The 20,347-nt window shown below is 35.7% G+C and overlaps 1 protein-coding gene across 2 annotated transcripts in view; it reads right to left on the reverse strand.

Annotated features, from left to right (window-relative positions):
* The window catches only part of AMMECR1 (AMMECR nuclear protein 1), a 124,474-nt gene that overhangs the window by 6,136 nt on the left and 97,991 nt on the right, over window positions 1-20,347 (reverse strand). For both annotated transcript variants that reach the window (XM_034950030.3, XM_008975538.5), the window contains 3 exons: window positions 16,230-16,344; window positions 2,121-2,211; window positions 627-723 (listed from right to left, as the gene is read on the reverse strand). In XM_034950030.3, the coding sequence (XP_034805921.1) occupies window positions 627-723; window positions 2,121-2,211; window positions 16,230-16,344 (303 nt within the window). The remainder of the gene's footprint in view (window positions 1-626; window positions 724-2,120; window positions 2,212-16,229; window positions 16,345-20,347) is intronic.

Consider the following 20,347-nt stretch of genomic DNA (forward strand, 5'->3'; position numbering starts at 1 on the left):
AGGTATTTCTGAATTTGTAACTCCTCAGAGCTGAGAATAGGCCATTTTTAGACTATAAGCATTCAATGTAGTTTTATGGAATTGAAATAAATGGAACCAGCAGCCCATTTTCCTAAAATGTATGGTATTTTCCTTTTTAAATAAGCATCCCTATTTTTTCATGCTGAAATTTATTTAGCATTTGAGTTTAGCTCAATTGTGTTTTTCAGCAAGCTAACAAGTTTTCTTGGTAGACTTCTATCACTGCCAAAATTCTGAGATTAAATTCGAATTTGAGGACTGTTTATCAGAATCCTGGGGTTCTGCTCAGTAATGTCAAAAGCTAGCCAATTGCTAATTCAAGTACTTTCTCCAATAAAGTAGTCTAAAGTCTCCAAGGGCTTGCTCGTACAAAAGCCAGAGTAATCACACAGAGCTAAAGATGGGAAAGATAGGCTCATACATCACACAGGCTTTACTACCAAGCAGAGTTCCATTGTATCCACCCTCAGTATGACCCTGCCATTCATTTCCACTCTGTTTCAGAAAAAAGAAGTGTAGTTAGAGAGACCAAAGAAATCAAAGGGTTATAGGCATACACATCAAAATGTACAGGTTAGCCTTGTGCTAGAAAATGTCTTCTGTACCTGGTCAGTTTTATGGTTTTCCTGAATTCATTAGTAATCGGAGCTTTGTATCCTCCTTTCCTCAATAAGGAGTCTATGGTCTGTATATGGTCCCATCCTGTAGAGAGATGACCAGATAAAATATCAGTCAAGCACATGTAACAAACACCTTTCATTAAATACAAAATGACTTTGTAGAGGTCAGCTATCACTGTCACCAAATGCCATCAAATCTTTTGGTCCTAAAAACAATCACACAGAAAAGCTAAGATTTCATCCTTTACAAAAGCAGGGTCATCACCACACTCCTTAAATTCTAGCTATCCACAATGCCAAACAACACTGGCTCCTTTATCTTCACATTCGAAGTCAAGGGGTCTAAGGGGCTGGCAGAAATTGCTCAGTCATGACTGTAACAAACCATATCTGTTGTACTTTCCTCTAACAGTGACATCTTTAAAAGGGAGTGAAAAGCCTATATGCCATTTTGCCAAGTCAATATTTAGGACTCCCACACCACCTCACAGTAATTGTTGTTCCTTATGGTATCTTCTGTAATTCTGTAATCATTCAAGTTTGTGTGCAGTATTCAAGGGTATTTTGATTAGTTCTGACATGGATGGTATACTAGTATCTGAGGCCCTCTATCTTTTATGTATGCTTTACAAAGTTAATGATACTAGGAGATTAAGACATTTTCTAAAGCAACCCAAATAAATCTTCAAGTAACTGCCTTGAAGACTTTCTGATCTGGGGATTTAATGGCATTAATTTTGCTATTATGTATCTCACATTTATAAGACAAACACGGGAAAACCAAATTACAAATGCTTTCTGATGAGAAGAAAAGCTCCCCAAGATAAAAGATTCATTTCGACCAACATGAAACCAGAATTTAGTAGTTGCTAAGAAAGGATAAAATACTACAGAGTGAAAAGTTACTTTGTGTTACAATGTTGGTTCATACAGGTCTATGCTCTATGTGTGAAACAGGAAAATTCTGATTAGGAAGTGTAGACCAAGCATATAAAACACTAACACTTCATGTGTTCGCAATCCTCCGATCTTAATGGGAAACCTAGAATTTTAGTATCAGCAGGATGAGTAATGGCAACCACCTAAGAATGAAACATTTGATACTTAAAATGACAAAGAACTATGTGGCTGATTGTCAAACAAAAGGCTTGTTTATGCCACAATGGAATATGGGAAAAATGCATTTCAAATCGGTAGCAAATTGTTGCCTAAAATGAAAACCAACTAATATAAATTCTGCTTTTTAAAAAATATACACTTATGGGTTTATGCCATCAAACTTCAATGCAGGGATTCAACTTCTGTGAGTACTTCACCGACTTGATACAGACATTGCAGTGGCAGTGATGGAAGAGTCACTTCTTATAATTTGACACTGTTCAATTATTAGACATAACTGCAAGGTCAGATATCACATTTCAGTTTGTATATTTGTTTAAATTCTTCACCAGATCATATGAAATAAAGTACAACAATGACCTTGCTCCTTTGCAACCTCCGGTAGGTAGGTGGCGGTGCGTTTTGATCCTTTTTCATTGATGAATTCTATTCTAATGCCATGTACACCCACCTGAAAGAAATTGGCAGTTTTATTAGTACAGTCTTCTTCATAGAATCAGAAAGAAAAGGTTATAATTTAACTTTCAAGAGAATGCCGTTCTTCCTTTCCCTTTGTTTTTAGAAGGACATATAAGTTTTCTCTTTCCAAAGCTTTGACTTTGGATTTGAAGGCCATTATGATGGCCACGGAGAGGGAAAATATTGATTTGCATGTGCCCAACATGCACTAGGCTATGATACTGTGTTTAGAAAACTGGAACAACTATTCTGAAGCTGTCTGTAGAATAAGACGGTTGATGGCAAAAATCCTGCCCCCACTCCCAAATTGTAGCTCATGCCAATAAAGAACTAGAGACAAAGGTGACTGACTTCAAAGAGATAGCAAACAACCATCCTGTTTTGCAGGTACACTCACCACTTCTGATTAAGTTCCAAAATTTTTGGTGCTGATCCCCTCCCAAACTGTCTACTCCGTTTAAAACATTAAATTATACGTAGGCAAGCAAACAGAGTCAGGTAAGATTGAAAATTAATAATGAAAACAACCAGATCCTACATCATCACCCAGTGTAGACAGCATTTCTTTAAAAATGCATTATGACTTAGAGTGGGGTAGTAGCAGACCTTCACTGTCCATCTACACCATTGTCTTCACACAGCTCTACTAAATTTAAGAATAAAGATTTCAAATCACGTCACTGTAGTGCATTATTGCAGTCTCTTTATGTACTAGCCCAGAGACCACTGTAACTTTTTAATGTAAAACCAGCTTGTGGTGATGCCCTTAAAAAGGTAGTCTTCTAAGTAACTGTGAGCAATTTCTTGCTAATTTTTTTTAAATAATGTGCTTTTCCTTTGATTAGCATATGATTGAAAGAAATCTGTCCTTTCCCCTCATATCTCACATAGAATAGTATACAGAGCTAAAGATCAAAATTAAAAGTTCTTAACTTCTTTGTGAACATTGATAATAAAAACGAAATTTCAAAAGCATAACGACCCCATTCTGTTCTCTTGGATCTGTGGTTGCCTCAGATCAATGGTTCCCAAGTGGAGGGTCAGGTTGTGCAAGGTACTGGAATGGAGATGTAAGACCAGGTAAACATTATTACCCAAGATGGAGGCTTCTTTTCAGAGCAGGTGAGTAAAGTCATAAACCTTTATACTTTCCATGTGTATGGATGTAAAGGTCTAGAAGAGGAAAGGGGGTCAATGAAAACTTCTTTTGCTTCTTCTACCCCCAGTCTCAAATTTTCCAATTTTTTCAGGAATAAAAAGTCCTCTGGGAAAATCCATTTCATCTTTCCCCAGGTCTTCACACATCTATCCATTAGAGCCTGTCAGATCTTCTGAGGAATTTATGGTTTTTTATTTTTATTAAAGCATATCTCTGGCTATTTCTTCTATCTATTTAATATCAGTACTCTTACGAATCTCTTTCTGCTAAAAATGCGACCAGGGTAGCTGTTTAAAAACTAACACAATACTTGCCTCCCATACTGTGTGGGAAATAACTACGTATATAGCTGAGAAGAAATATGAGCGCTTAGCTATCAGGCATTTCCAGGATAAAGGACATCTACTAATCTCTCCAGTGCCTGATGAGACAATGACAAATTTGCAAAATTTTCTGTATACTGACTTCCTGATCAGTAGCTTTGAATTTTTTTCCTTTGACAATATCAGATTCCTCATAATTTGTTTTTTAAAAGATACACAGCATAAGTAATTTATACTCCATCATCCACTGAAGTGAATTTTGAATCTTCAACTCTATTTATCAAAAATCTGTCATGTTAAAATTGAAAAGAATTTTGGTGTTTATTAAGGTGTCTAGTCAAAATTGTGATAGGAAGAATGTCTCCCTATCTGTGAGATGAGAGTGTCAGACAAAATTAATGATATTTAACTGGCAAGGGGTGGGGAGCGGGGCTGCAAAGTTTATCAGAATTTCAGGAGGTTTCATGCTTCAACAAATACGTTTTGGAAAAAGAACAGCTCCCCAGGTAATTTTTATTCTAATTGAACTAGATAACCTCTAATAAGCATTCTAGTTCTGACAAACTGTGGCTACATACTAAGATTTTTAAAAGTGATTTAGGCAAATGGGGGTAATTTAGACACTTAAGTCCTTTCTTTATAGGAGTACATCCTGTGTTCTTGAACAAAAATATCAGATTTTTAATGTCTAGTAATTTAATAATTAAAAGAAGTTAAGACTGATTGTATGGTATGTGAATGGTATCACAATAAAGCTGTGTGTATGGATACAAAGGACATATTGGCCAAAACAAAAATTACTCACGAATAAGACTGCTTTATTTACTCTGCATTTTGAGAAGGTCCTACCATCAAATTTGATAAGAAAAAAACCCCAAATTCTCCAATTTTGATTTAGTACCACATTTACAACTTTTAATTGTTTTCTGGGTTCCTATGACTCTGAACAATTGAAAGCCCCTGTAAATTGAACTGTAAGTATAGTGGTTTTAAAGTGAATTCTTTTTATGAACTTTTTTCATAGGTCAAAAATACTCTCCACAAAGCTACAAAGCCCAAACCAGAGTGACTCATTTTTTTCAGCTAGTAGAATTAGGAGAATGGTAATAATGTTCTTAACAAAATCATAGTAGCTTTCTTTCTGTTACCTCTTGAGCAACAGCATTTTCTTTACTCCTAGAACCACAAGCCACTAAATAGTCATACTGAACAATCAAAACATGAGAAGGAGAACATGGCCTGCTGTGGAGAATGACCAATTCTGGCCAACCTGTGGAAATCACTGGCTTTGCAATGAAATGAGCACCAAAACTAATTCCATATTGTTTCAGGGAGGCATCTGTCACAGCTACAACTCCAAAATGTAACCCTCATGCATAATTGAATCTTCCCTTATACATATTGGAGAATCCTCTGGCCCAGCAACATCCCAAGAGACAAAGGCTATAGTTGCAATTATAAACTAGATAAAAGATCAGCGAACCAGGGAACTGGGATTCCCCGAAGCAGATCTTTAAAACACTACCACGGTAACTTTCTACGTATGGATAAGGGGGCAGCATGTGGGAATACTATGTCACTAAACATACCCCTAACTAATCCTGCCACTGTTTGAAGTACAGCCAGGTGGGTACAAACTGGAAACTTGCAAATCTAGCCTTATGGGTCTGCAGGTCATTTTCAAAATTACTAGATGGTCTATGAAAAAAATGCTTTCGAGGTCCATCAGTTGCGATAATATTCTTTTAATCAAGACTACTTTTGCTAAGCAAAGCTAAAAATCAACCCCAATGGTAGTAAATTAAATGTAGGACTTATAGATAAGAGGATATGGAATTAAGCAGAGCTGTATCTGTGTGTGCTGATAGAACATTAAGACCAGTTCAACGGATTCATATTTCATGCTAAAAAGAAAGCCATATTTATTCTGAACCATTCCATAGCAAGTGATTTTTATTAATGCTAGTATACAATCTTTTGTTTTTAACATTGTTCAGAATGATTAAATATCAAGATTAATGTTAAGACCCTAAAATATATCTTGATTATTCTGGGGTTGATTATCCAGTTTAGGGATTATGCATCCCCAGCTCCACCTGGCCTCAGCCCCATCCTCTTTCGTCTCTTGTCCATTTCTCTATTTTTTCACTCCTCTATCAGATAGCACGTGGTCACAGAAAGAAGAGGTACACACAAATTAATCAATTTTGCTACACAGTAAAAGGTTTGGTAGGAGAAGAGATTATAAATAATGGCTAAAATTAAGCTTTGAGACTGTCTGCAGATTTCATTTATCCTTGTTATCTAGTCCCGTGTTAGAAATGTGGCTTCATTTAAAACTATTATCCTGTAATGCAGTGACCCTCAACACAAGAGCATTTTTTAAAAGTACCTTCTCCCATATTATATTCCTTGTAATTGCACAGTCAAAGCTTAATATACCCTAGTCTGTCTAATAAGGCAAGTGTTAGCCTTGTGATCCACAAGCAGCACTACAAAAGAGTCTCACTTTTACTTGTGAGCCTTGTCAGCAAGCCAACAATCCGAATATGCTAAAACATGAAAAAGAGTCATCTGGCTAAAAGCATAAATGAGTATAAAATGTGCTCTGGCTAAGTTGAGTAGCCTCCATGTAAACTTCTGACAGTTTGGGTCCACAATTATCTCCATAGTCCTGACCCTCAAAGCTAAATCTTCCCAATTACATCCTGGCCAACAGAATCACTCTACTACCTTGGGTGGCATCCTGTTTTAGCAAATACCATCGTCAGTCCCATTCTTCCCCATTTTCAGAACCAAATGCTGGGTTTCCCTGTAATAATATGGCCATGGCTTACTCTACTCATTTTCAGTGAGTTCATCTGAATAGCATAAGAAATATCAGGAGGTCAAAGAATCGAAAGTTGTTTGACATGTCTTTTTGGATGAAATCATTTGGCAAAATATGCTTTGCAATTAACAAAGCATCCAGTTACTGGCCATTCACATAAGACTGACCTGCCACGCTCAATATGCCAGTCCAATTGAAGTGAATGAAAGGACACTGTTCCTAATGAGAGGAGCTCAGGATGTTTGGCACACCCCCTAACCTTTAGAGGCTGGTATCACAGAAGAAATGCATGCTCTCTCACAAAACAACCCTGGGTACCACAGCCAGAAACAAACACTGTATTGGACAGTCCATGGGTCTGACCCAGAGTCTGGTGTTTCTGACATTCTTAGGAGGAAAAAACTATGTGCTATATCTCCTAACAGCACAAAACTCATGGTGCAGCATGGTCCACTCTTGAACTTATTGCCCCACAGTTCCTTCTGCCCTACTACTCCAGCTCAGCCTTTTGAAAACAGAAACTCTTCCTTTTCCTAGTGAAAGCAAATTCAACATAAAAGAGAAAAATACTTCAAACTTAGGCCTACTCCAAGTTTCTCTTGGATAATTCTTTGAGCTAGAAAAGTTAAGAATTTAATCATAGAAGCTGATAAGGATTTGTACAGATCCTAATGAACCACTTTCCCCAAATCTGATACTACCAAAAAAAAAATTTAGATGACATATTATCTCGATCTGCCCATCAAATCCTCACAGTTGTTACTCTGCATCACTTCAACCTGACCACCAATTTGAAAAGCAATTCTGGAGTTCTGAAGGTACATATCTATCTAACATGATCCCTTCATAATCTGGCCAAATTGTAAATTTTTATAACAATGTTGCTGCAATTCAGCTTTTGTTTTTGCTGAGTATTATTTACTCTTGTAAACCTTAGAAACTGTAAACATGCATCTTTTTTTTCTGGTTTATAAAAGGAGTACATATGTCTTACAAAAAAATTCCCTTTAGAGCCAGGCAGAGTGGCTCGAGCCTGTTGTCCCAGCTACTTGGGAGGCTGAGGCAGGAGGATCACTTGAAGCCAGGAGTCTGAGACCAGCCTGGACAACAGAGCAAGACTCTGTCTCTAAAAAACAAACAAACAAACAAACAAACAAACAAATAAAGCATCCTTTTAGGAAAGCATAAAGGAGAAAATAAAGATGGCCTGTAATCCTAGTACCATCTGACTAGAGATAACTCTTATCTTAGTGACGTAAAAATTATTTTTCTCCTGAACCAACTGAGATACCACCACAGACTATATTTTAGGCTGTTTTTATACATTATCTGACCAGTTCCTATACCTGTCTTTATTTTCAAATATCCTTTGAGATGCGTTTAGAAGCAGAATACCAGAAACATGAATCAAAAAGGATAATTGATTACAAAGTCATCACCTGAGCATGACTAACCTTTTAATGTACTCTACTATAAAACCTCTGCTTCATCATCTGTCTCAGCTGAAGTTTTTCTTTTTTTCTCAGTTGTTACTTTGTGAAACAGGTCCCCTTGACCAAAATACATATGTGTTGCTCTTCTTTAAAATCCCTGCAGATTAGTCACCTTTGGCTTAGATATTAGTTCAGTCTCCATGAACCAATTCTTGGCTTTTACAGAGCTTACCAAAGGACTAATTAGGGCCAATTTTGATTTATGTAGGAGACAGACTACTTGTCTATCAGGAACAAAAGCCTGCCAACTTATTTCACAAAAGCCACTGAACAACGATCTGATAACATTTATTTTAATAGCTGACACACAGCTTTAAAATACCTGAACTCTCTAATAGTCACCATGAAATTTTAGTAAAATTTTAAATAAAGTATGGCTAATGAAGAGGTGCTTTGAAAAACTCTGAAGCCAAACATGTTTATATATCTTTTGCAATGAAGGAAATTGATCTTACTCTAAGATTTTGCAGAGAACAAGTGACAGCTCAGAGTGCAATTAAGGGGAAAAAACCCCCAATTCTCTGTAATGATTAATTATAATGAGCATCCCATAAAAACTTAACATCCTAAAGCTTCCCAAGAAATGTTCAGGCAGCACAGGTGACCTTTAAATAAAAAGCGTGCTTTCTATCAAAGTTAGAAAAATGCATTCCTTCCATTTCTTAAAAAAGGGAATAAGGGAGTGAATTTACAGACAAAAAAACTAAAGTTATAAAATTTTCTCTAAACCTAGAGATGTGACTTAGTTTACTTTCCAAAGGCTAGTGGGGACAGGGTGGGCGGGGGGAAGAAATCACCTCCTAGCAAACATGCCTAATATGAAATAATGCTGTTTGCCTAATAAGAAATTAAGAAAAATAAAATTGTATTCATTAGAACTGTACATTGAGTATCTGACTCAATACAGTTTAACTTAGTCTACAAAAGAAATTTGTTCCTAAAAAGTTACATGTGGGTTGAGTTTACATAAATGAATTAATCTTAAAGTCAAGAGGAAAACAATAAAATTCTATAGTGAGTTCTTCTACAAAGCAAAATACGTATTCATAAAGTGAATCGCTCCCTAATGTATTTGCCTAATTTAGACTTAAATATATAATGTTGACTTAAAACAGGATGATACAGTAATTAAATGGAGACATTAATGGCTTAGAGCATTTTTCTTCCTCAAGGGAATTCTTTTTGTGAACAGGAAATCTAGAAGGTACAACTTAAAAACTGGACTGTTTTTCACGTTTGTTGCCTACATTTAACTTGGCAATGGCCACTTTGAAAGTTAGGGACCTCTTCTTAAGACTTCTAAATGGCTAGTGGTGATTCATTCTCTGGACAATGAAACACAAGCCATCTTTTAAAAAGGAGTATGTCACAGAATCATATTCTGTCAGAGTCCAAAGAGATCTTAGGTATCACTTAGTCCAACTTCTTCAGGTTCCTGAAGAAACTGAGGCCCAGAAAGCTCACAGAGCTGGGCAGTGGCAGTCAGGAACAGAACCCAGGTCTCCTTATTCCCAAAATTCAGCATTCTTTTAATTAAATGCTGGGGACACACACACACACACACACACACACACACACACACAGGCAAATCATACATGAAATAATAGCTATAACAAAAGTACTAGGGAAGGGGCAGGGAGTTTATGGAATTCTGGGGAAGCAGCAGGCTAACTCCCTCCAACCAATAAACATGCTGCGAGTAAAACTGGAGACAACTTGAGGCGGCCTGAGAAGGGACTAATCAGCAGCGCATTTTGCTAAGAGAACCAACAGCTAATGGAAATTTGTATGCATTAAATCACCTTCTAAGAAGTTACTTTACTTTGTACAGCTTGCTTCCCCACTAGGCTTCTTATACATTGACTTGTTGATGCACAGCAAACTCTTTCTAGATGGCCAGGAAGCCTGAAGCCTTCCTTTCCCAACACTCCACGGCACTTAAAAAAAAAAAACACATTTAAAGTAGAGCACCAAGAAAGGACTAATCTTAATGATAGTGACATCTTATAAAAAAACTCAACGTCCCTGGGAAAATATGTACTGTGAAAAGCATTTTCCTGGATATATGAAGCTCATATTTTTTAAGTTAGAAGAGAGAAAAAACATGATGTATATCATAGTTGGGAAAAACTAACCAAGAGGGGAAACATAATATATACAACCAGAAGTCATTTCGCTGGGTGACTTCATGAGTCATGCTTACCATCTGTGTATGAATGGGAACTCTGTTTTCAATGGCACATTAAGAGGAGCTAAAAAATGTAAACCTTTAAGGGGGGAGTGAGGGTGAAAAGAACATTAACTTCTAAAATATGTGGGAGATAATGACGGTAGCCAATTTATTCATCTCATCTGTTTACTCTCATGAAGGTTGTTACAAAAGCACCCTATTATTAACTGCAACTGAACACGTCAGAATTGAGCTGTGATCACTCAAGAGGTGTGCCTTGGAGGTTGCTTTTAAAGTGAAACACAGCTTTCTGAGTACCAGGAGTCCAACGAGGCTCAAGTACAATGACAGATGCTTTGGTACTTTAGGGACAGAGTGAGATCAGGGGCCTGAGGTATAGCTTTATAGTCCAGGGACAGATTTTTGGCATCATACAAGAACTGTGCTGGCCAGCCCCACCCAGCATGGGTTGATTCCATGTATGTATTGTGTGCTCCAATGGAACAGTCTGTCTTGGGACCACAATGTATTGCCCAGGTGACAGCTGTATAGACAAAGTGAGATACCAGTGATCCAGGTAGCCAGATATAGGAGAAAGTGACTAATGGTTTGTGAAAATGTCATTAATCTTTTGAAATCTGATCTAAGGAGTTACTTTAGAATACAGAGAATATTTTTACTTCATGCCTTCAAGTGATCTTGTCTCTAAAGCACAGAAGTAAAAGACGCTTGATTACAATTTAGAAAATATTTTGACTTCTGTCAGCAAATTGCTACATTAGCTTCCACAAAATCACTGGTAACATACTTGCTATACGAATTCTTCTACAAACAAAAAGTTTATTCATTTATATCATCCTGAAAATGAGCAGCTATGAGGTGACACACATAGAATCACCCCTCAAGTCAAGCTCCAGTCCATTGTAATGTCTGGTTTTATATCCTTTCAGATTTTTAAAAAGGAAACATGGCTCCCAAACAGTTTAACTCTACAAGTTCCAGGCTATGTCATTTTGGCAGGCTCCAACATGCTGCATGAGTTTTTCTTTCTTTACAAAGCACCATGTCTGTCAATCACCCTGTCATTCAGAATTAAGAACATGATGTCAACTGAAGAACACAGAACAATGGTGATGAGTTTCTGTGTTCAAACACAAAGCATATCATGTCAGATTTATCTAGGGGAGCAATTTTCCTCATTTAACAACCATTTTAGCCTTGCAGGTAGACATTCCAATTTATCAGCTAATGAAATTTTTCCTCAAATTATTCACTCTTCATCCTTCTCATACCTACTAGGACAATAAGTACATCATGATGTGGGCAATGGTCAGTTATTCTTGGAAGGGTGGGGCCACTGCTCTAATTTGTCCTTACTGCCTTTTGTGGATGGCTGTTATTTTTAATGACTGCCCAGATTCCTTCAGAGGCTACCCATAAACACTTATTTTAAATGTTATAATTACTATTCTGAGGAAATAGAACATATGGAAGCATTATTGATTAGTCTGTCAATTCAATATTGACTTGAAATTAGTTACAGCCATTTGTAAAACCATTTGTCAAACATCCCTCACATTATCAAACAGAAGCACTCTAGCTCCTAAAACAAGGTCTAAAGTAAATCCTACTTTCCTACTAACTCCCATTATAAAATTAGAGACATGTTATCAGAAGAAAGTTCCCAAATAGACCGAGTTAAAAACCTTGTATGAAAAAGACAGTAAGATGGTAGCCAGACGCGTGGCAATTCATTTGTTTCCTGACCATCTGAAAACTGGGTGGCTATTACCACTGATCGTGGTCACGTTCCTCATCCTCATGACCACAGGGATATCTGTCTTGGTAGCGAAGATATCTACCTCTATGCTTTGGGACTTCTAGACTTTGCCCTCTTCCTGCTTTAATCTGGGCATTTTCATCCCTTTAATTAGGAATTCCACTGCAGTAACACACTTAACCAGTGGGGGTCAATTCTCAAACTGTACTTCCACCAGAAAAGTGCTACGTTAGAAGCTTCTGTTTGTATAAAACATGCTCATTATCTATCTTCAACTTTAACATTCTGTATTAAAATTCTGTAATAATCTCCTTGTTTTCCCCTGTGGCATAAACATACACAGGTCTTCACATTTCAGGTTAAAATTGCATACTTATGGTGAATAGGATATTTTTTCTTGGAAGAAAAGTTGTACCTATTAGTGTGAAAATTCTCGTGAAGCATATACTTTCATAATATAGACTGACTTCTCAAAAAGGAAATTCAAAATATAATTTACTTACATACAAAGATAAACCATAAAGACTTCCCCACAATCTTTTAAATAGCGATTGCATATTCAATATGATCTGTTATGTAACCAAATATTCAGATTTATTGATACAAAGACAGATAAAGAATGGAAAAAAAATTTTAAAAAGTCTTAGTATAATATATAAAAGATAATGGAAAGAAATATTCCAAAATGTTAACAGTAGTTATTCTCAGAATGGTGTAATTATAAATGACTCACATTTCTCTCATTATACGTTTTTAATTTAAAAAATTTTCTTCTTTGATAAGTTAAAATTGCTATTATGAACAGAATATATGTATAAAGTTTATTTTCCATTTTTATTGTAGTAAAATACACATAAAATTTGCCATTTTAACAATTTTAAAGTGTACAATTCAGTGGTATTAAATACATTCACAATATTGTACAACCACCACCACTATCTGGTTCCAGAACTTTCTCACCACTCCAAATGGCAACCCTGTACCATTAAGTAGTCACTTCCCATTTACCCCTCCCCCTAGCCCCTAGCAACTATTAATCTGCTTTCTATCTCTATGGATTTGCTCATTCTGGATATCTCACATAAATGGAGTCATACGGAATGTGGCTTTCTGTGTTTCACTTCTTTCACTTAGCATAATGTATTCATGGTTCATTCATGTTGTAACATGTATTTCACTTCTTTTTATGGCTGAGTAATGTTCAATTGTATGAATATAACATATTCTATTTATCCATTCATCTGTTGATAAATATTTGGGATGTTTCCACCTTCTGGCTATTGTGAACAGTGCTGTTATGAACATTCATGTACAAGTTTTTGTTTCAACACTTCAATTCTTTTGGGTATATACCTAGAAGTGAAATTGTGTCAACGTATAATTTTTTAATGCCTTTAATTCCATTTTGGCATTCTGTGTTTAGTAATGCTTTTTCAGAATCATTAAGGATAACCCTTAGAATATCATTCCCACAATACTATTACTCCATTTTCAATCACTGAGTAAGGTACATATTTTTTTAAGACCAAATCACATTCTTGTACTTAAAAATATAATTTCCACCCTTATTCGTTGTATACAAATTTATCTTCTGCCAAATACCTGAAACAATGATGAACTAACTGAAAAGGATGGGCTTTTCCTCTTAGCATAGCCATTCTAACAGTAACTAATTCACTTTCAAATACTTGTATATTAAAAGTAAAAAAAAAAAAATGTGGGCCAGGCACGGTGGCTCACGCCTGTAATCCCAGCACTTTGGGAGGCCGAGGTGGGTGGATCACGAGGTCAGGAGATCGAGACCATCCTGGATAACACGGTGAAACCCCATCTCTACTAAAAATACAAAAAATTAGCCAGTCATAGTGGCAGGCGCCTGTAGTCCCAGCTACTCGGGAGGCTGAGGCAGGAGAATGGGGTGAACCCAGGAGGCGGAGCTTGCAGTGTACTGAGATCACGCCACTGCAGTCCAGCCTGGGCGACTGAGCGAGACTCTGTCTCGGAAAAAAAAAAAAGTGTATTTTTTGCTTCAATAGGGAACTAATAATTAATAGAAATTAATATTTAAGCCCCCTAAAATATATTAAATACACAATACCAAGTAGGAACAATATAGAATCTTCTGGAAATTCAGGCTGGCAGATGGTGACCAAAGAGGATAAATATGCCTTGAAAGAGTATATAGTGGAGTACACAGTACTACTTCTTAAGGGCTTTACATCCCACTCTCCTAACAAACAGAAAGCTGATGTATCTTTTGGACATAATAGTCCAATAATATCAAGGTTAATTTTAGCTGTAGATAGTGCTTTAACTGGGCTAAAGATGATGATGATGTACTCGGTGCTTAACCATGCCTATGTAACAGCTGTTGTATTCTCCCCTTTTTCCTTCCCCCAAAACACATGCACACACATTTATGTAATACTAGTATGTTCATGTTTGTGACACACACACATGCACACACACAGAAACACACATGCCAGAACTGTACTTCCAACTCAGTAGCTGCAAGAGTTCTAAAGTGTTCTTGTAGCTTGGTCATCCCCCTTGGATCTCAGGCTTTTCCCATATAATCACTCCCATCCCCACTACTACATACACAACACCCTGCAATCCAGAAAGCAAAAGTAAATCTGGCTGCGGAAGAGGAAACAGCAGCCTTAAAACAGTAAAAGAACCACCCAGACTATAATATATGTTAATAAGTAGGGAACATGATTTGGGGCTGTTTAAAAATAAAGTACTAAGGAATATTTCCATAATATTTGTAGACTTTTCTTTAAGAAAAATCAAGTAAGAACAACAAACTTATAGCAAATAATAAATCAGAAATTTCAAGTTTACAAAAGGTTTTCTACATTCCAACTTTGGTAGGAACAACAGTATAAATTTATTTTATTTCTTCCTTTGCAAAAATCCTAAGATGTGTTCATATTCTGATAATGCTCCAGAAAATCTTAGCACAAAACCCAGAGGGGACTCTAGCATTGTACTCTCTGTAGAAAAGTTTTTTTTCACCCCACCCCCTAAAACTTTTTAAATAGCTCTGGTATAACAACAATAATTTATATCATAGAGATTTTTTTTCAAATGAAGAACCTTATAAATGTCTTATTCTGTATATTGGAAAACTGAATTGCAGTGGAGTAAGTAAATTGTTCAAAGTCTCACAAGGAATCAGGGCAAAGCCAAAATTAAATTCAAGTCTAATAAACTGTGAAGACAGTGATCTGTCTCCAAGGCAGAATAGTTCAGTTACTATGGGGGATGGTCCTTCTAAAACAGCAGAAGAATTAAAATCTGTCATAAGGATACAATAATGCCATTTATGAGTGTATGTGTGAGAGAGAATGTTATGTTTATCACTGAGTTCCCATTGTTTCATTCTCATAGCACTTATTTCTTCATACTTTCTATACACATTTACTCGCCACTAAATTATGACATGCTTCATGGTGGGAACCAAATCTTACCACTTTTATACATGGAGCACATTGCCTGGAATACAACAGGCATTCAGTAATATGGGCACGCTTGTGTGTAAAATTTCATAGACCCAATAGACCTACACTCAACATCTCCTCCCAGCCACCAAAGCAAATCATGGTGAGAACCTTTGAACTTCACTAACAATGTTAGCCAACCCCATGTACTAAAGAAGAATAAAAATATGATCAATATAAGCTACTCTAACAATAGCAATGCACAGAGATACCCTAGAAATAACCTTAGTATTGTTAGAGTGTTTAAGTGTATAAACTAAGGTAGCCAAGAATGAATTCACATTATTTAACTCTAGTTAATCAATACCTTGTTATTATCACAAGCTGATTCCCCCAAATGGTGTATTATCCTAAATATTTCTTCTTGTTTCTGAGATGTATCCTCTGACCAACTAGTTACTTAGTGGCGGTTATACCAGAGTGCACCAGAATGAAAATAAGAGGAGAAATAAATTCCAGTCAGTCCTTCTTATTACTTATTAACAGCTTTTATGAGGTGCTTTGGTGAGGTAGTAGGAGAAAAATGAAAACCAAATTCAGTTTGGGGATTATAACAACACGTGGCACTTTGTCCTTTAAAAAACTCATTTACTTATATCTCGTTCAGTTGTGAGGTTTATTCATCCATATTACTCTCGACCTCCATTACAATAGAGAATGGGCTGAAAGAGTTATTTTCTGGGCCTAATTTTTAACATCTCCTCAAGAGTTACCTTCATTTTTCTTTAAAAATTTTTCTATAATCTTACCTCCCAGTCCAAATAATCACAGACATCTTCAAAGTTAGTGAGCAGAGACACTGAGCAGAAAAGCCGTGGCAGCTCATCCCTTGTCATTGGGGGAAAACGGCTATCTTTAAGGGCACTGTTAAAAACAAAGCAAATATTAAAGCAATCACTGGATATGAAAGTTCCCAATTTCAAATGCAAACAATTGAAAAAGGTAAGAGTTTCAAAAAGAATCAGTAAGATGTCAAAGGTACCAACAAGCTTCAAATGTATTCAAATTCCCCAAAGATTTTAGAAGTCACCTTTTTTTTCATTTAATAGATTGTGTTTGCTAGCCAATCTTGTGACCACTTCAATTGTAAAGAGAGAATCATCAATTACATTTCCTGTACAGCCATTTCCTGATGTCTTTCCCTGCTACTTGTAGAATCTAAGAATGTTTTATTTTGCTTTTGAGAAGAATAAAAACTAGACTAGTGGAAACTTGTAGGAAGATTTCTGGATCTAGTGCTGGTGGCAGTAAAATTATATATATATGTGTGTGTATATGTGTGTGTGTATGTATACATATATATGTATACAAACATACACATATATACAATATTGTTTTAAAAAAGATTATACTAGGAAGGCCAGTCACCATAGAACAGCACTCAAATAATTCAAAGGAAGATCAAAATTTCATTTTCTTCAATTAAAAAAAAAAACAAAAGAAATAATCATGCAAATTATAGACTAAAAATACTCATAAGAATTTCAGGCCCCCAATAAAGGATAATTTAACATATGACTCAAAAATTGTGAAACTACAGGAAATAGGGCTAATCTAGGAAATAAAAGTATGATTAGGAGACCATTAATCACGTCAATGAATTTCTGAGTACATCAACTCTGATTGGATCCTGTAATCAAGTGTAGTGTATCATAGTGCCAAACTCTAGAAAACCCCACTGTAAAATGTGGAAAAACCATAATTCTTCCTGCAACGGAATAAAAAATACACACACACACACACAAACACACACACACAGTGTGTGTTCCTTATACTTTTAAAAGAAACCACTTCCTGATTAAGAAAAACAAACATATCTCTGATTGCCTACTATATTAATGGCACTACTGGTATTCATAACATCCATCTTCAAATGTCCTAGATAGTAGCCAGGCTTAGAAATATTTTCATGGATTTATCCTCAGAGGTTACAAACTCAGACTCTACAAACTGCTTGGGTCATAACATAGTTCCATAGACTTGGAAAGAATTTAATTCCTTTTTCAGTGACTTTCTCACTGCTGAATTTTCTTTTTTTCATTTTCCCATCCCTTTGTTTGCATTTTGAAGCTCATCCACTGCATTTTTATATTTGCACCACATTTTGGTGCTCATTTTATCCTGCTATACAAAGGAAAATGCTTATAGGAAGATATAGAGATGTTACATATGTATAAAAGTATATATGTTTTTCCCATTCAAGATGCCAAGATTAACCAAGAAAATCAGGAAATCTGTGATAATTCATACTCTGAGAACAGCATTTCACTATTTTATAATTTAATTACGTAAATTTCCTATGGTTTGGCCTCTTTTATTTTCCTACTGACAAATAAAAGTTTTAAAAAATACTTCCAAGTTCTCATTCAAAGCCAAGATAAAGACGTGTGTGTGTAACCACCCGCATCCCCCAACGCCACACAGGAAAGAAGTTCTAAAATACAGACCAGAAGAATTATATGCATAAAAAACAAAAGGCCAATCACATTTTCAGTTTTACTGTTAAAAGAAGAAAAAGAGTAAAAGACACATCATTCATTAGAATAATATAAAATATAATATTAGGGGGTTATGGATTTTTTTACTGTGGTAAAATAGACATAACATAAAATTACTATTTTAGCCATTGTTAAGTATATAGTTCTGTAAAATTAAATATATTTGTTGGGTATCTATCACTATCTTCCATCTCCAGAACTTTTTCATCTTTCCAAACTGAAACTCTGCACCCATTAAATACTAACTCCCCATTCCCCCCCGCCCCTAGTCCTGGCATAAAATGTAATTTAAATATACTTTTATAATTTCAAATAGTTATAGTAATACAGTCACTAATGTTTTTAATCCATAACACTTTTATTGAGATATAATTCACATACCACAAAATTCACCCTTTTAAAGTATATAATTCAATGGCTTTTAGTATATTCACAGTTGTGCAACCATCACCATTATGCAATATTAGAACATTTTCATCATCCTTAAAAGAAACTACGTACCCAATAGCAGTCACTGCATATTGGCACCACTCCCAGCTCCTGGAAACCATTAATCTACTTTGTTTCTATGGATTTGCCTATTCTGGACATTCTGTATAAATGAAATCATACAATATATTGCCTTTAGCGTCTGGCTTCTTTCACTTAGCATATTTTTGAGATTTCATCCATGTTGTAGCATGTATCAGTACTTCATTCTTTTCATTGCCTAATAATATTTCATTGTATGGATACACCAAATTTTGTTACCTATTCATTGGTTGATGGACATTTGGGCTGTTCCCACTTTTTGGCTATTATAAATAATGCTGCTAGGGAATTGATGTATAAGTTTTAATGTGGATGTATGTTTTCATTTCTCTTGGATAGATAGCTAGGAGTGGAACTGCTGGATCATAAAGGTAATTCTACCTTTAACTTTTTGAGGAACCAATGAACTATTTCTCACAATGGCTGCACAATTCTACTTTCCCAGCAGCAATGTATGAGTTCCAGTTTCTCCACATCCACACCAATATTTGTTGTTGTTTGACCTTTTGAATATAGTGCTAGACCTCCTTTAATGAAGCACATTTTGTACCTAGCTCTAGCTTTTTCATTTTAAAAATACACATGGTGAAGTCGCTATACAGTTAATTTCTCAATACTTTGAGGCAAGTTATCATTTTGTTTAGTTCATTTCCTAGCAGACCAATAAAAGATAAGTTTTAGCTCAATGCAATTCAAACTATTTGAAATCAATGTAATTTTCAAATACCTAAAACATAAGTGAATATCAGGCTACAGTGCTTTTCTCATGACATGGAGCCTTGTTGTTCACTCATTCTAGGCTTAAAAAAAAAGAATGTTTAGAACAAGGAGTTAGTAGGAAAATGCTAGAACAATGAATGGGATAAAATGACAATGGTGCCTCACCATGTCAAGATTCAAACATACTGATTTCAAAACTCTGAAATAGTAAAGGTTGTTAGTCATGATGGGAATAGTCTGATTTTACAGAGACATTTAAACAAGACTTTTGATTCTTGCATTTTTTAGCCAGCTCTAAGTAATTTTTCATTAAATTCATGAACACAGAAAAATTACAAAGGTAGGAAGTCCTCAATGTCTCTAAATGTAAATTTCTAGGGAAATGATCTAGCAATGAAAGCCTGCAAGGATTTAAGAGATTACAAAAAGATGAAAATACAGCTGGAGACTGACCTCAGAGCTGCCAGGCTGGTGTGGATAGCTGATAAACAACAAGATTCAGCTTTCCTCAACCAAGCTTTCCTTAACCAAGCTCTCTTTAGAATATGCAATGTTGAAATTGTGCTTTTAGAGAGAATACTGTAATCTGGAGTTGGGCAGTGACTTACTCAAGGTGACTCAGCTAAGTTAATGACAAGGGTAGGGATACAACTGAGATTTTCTGACTCAAGTCCAAAATTCTTTCGAGTATCTATACTTTAGTTGTCACCTTTGCATGGATTTGTTTTCAAATTTTAAAATTAAATGCTTGCCTTACTTGGCAATTCTGATCTCATACCTGTGGTACCTCTACCTAAAGATGATAAATAATCATTCAGTAGCACTCATTAGTAGCCAAAGGGTAAACAGAGCTAGACTTCCTGTCTACTGGAAATCTGCAGGAGTAAAACATTTTAAAATATTAATACTGTCCATAGAAAGCATTTTATACCAAAGTAGTATCTGCCAATTTAAATTCTAGGCAGTCTAAGGAACTGACAAGGGGGTCCTGTAAGTAAATTCATATGAATTTCTCTTTGTTAGAATAGGAAATCATTTTCTAATGTTTAAATATTGCTAGAAAAACAAAACAAAACACTTACATGTAAAATCAGTCAGCTGCTCCATCACCCATACGA

Source organism: Pan paniscus, chromosome X, assembly GCF_029289425.2.
Source record: "Pan paniscus chromosome X, NHGRI_mPanPan1-v2.0_pri, whole genome shotgun sequence".
NCBI lineage: Eukaryota > Metazoa > Chordata > Mammalia > Primates > Hominidae > Pan > Pan paniscus.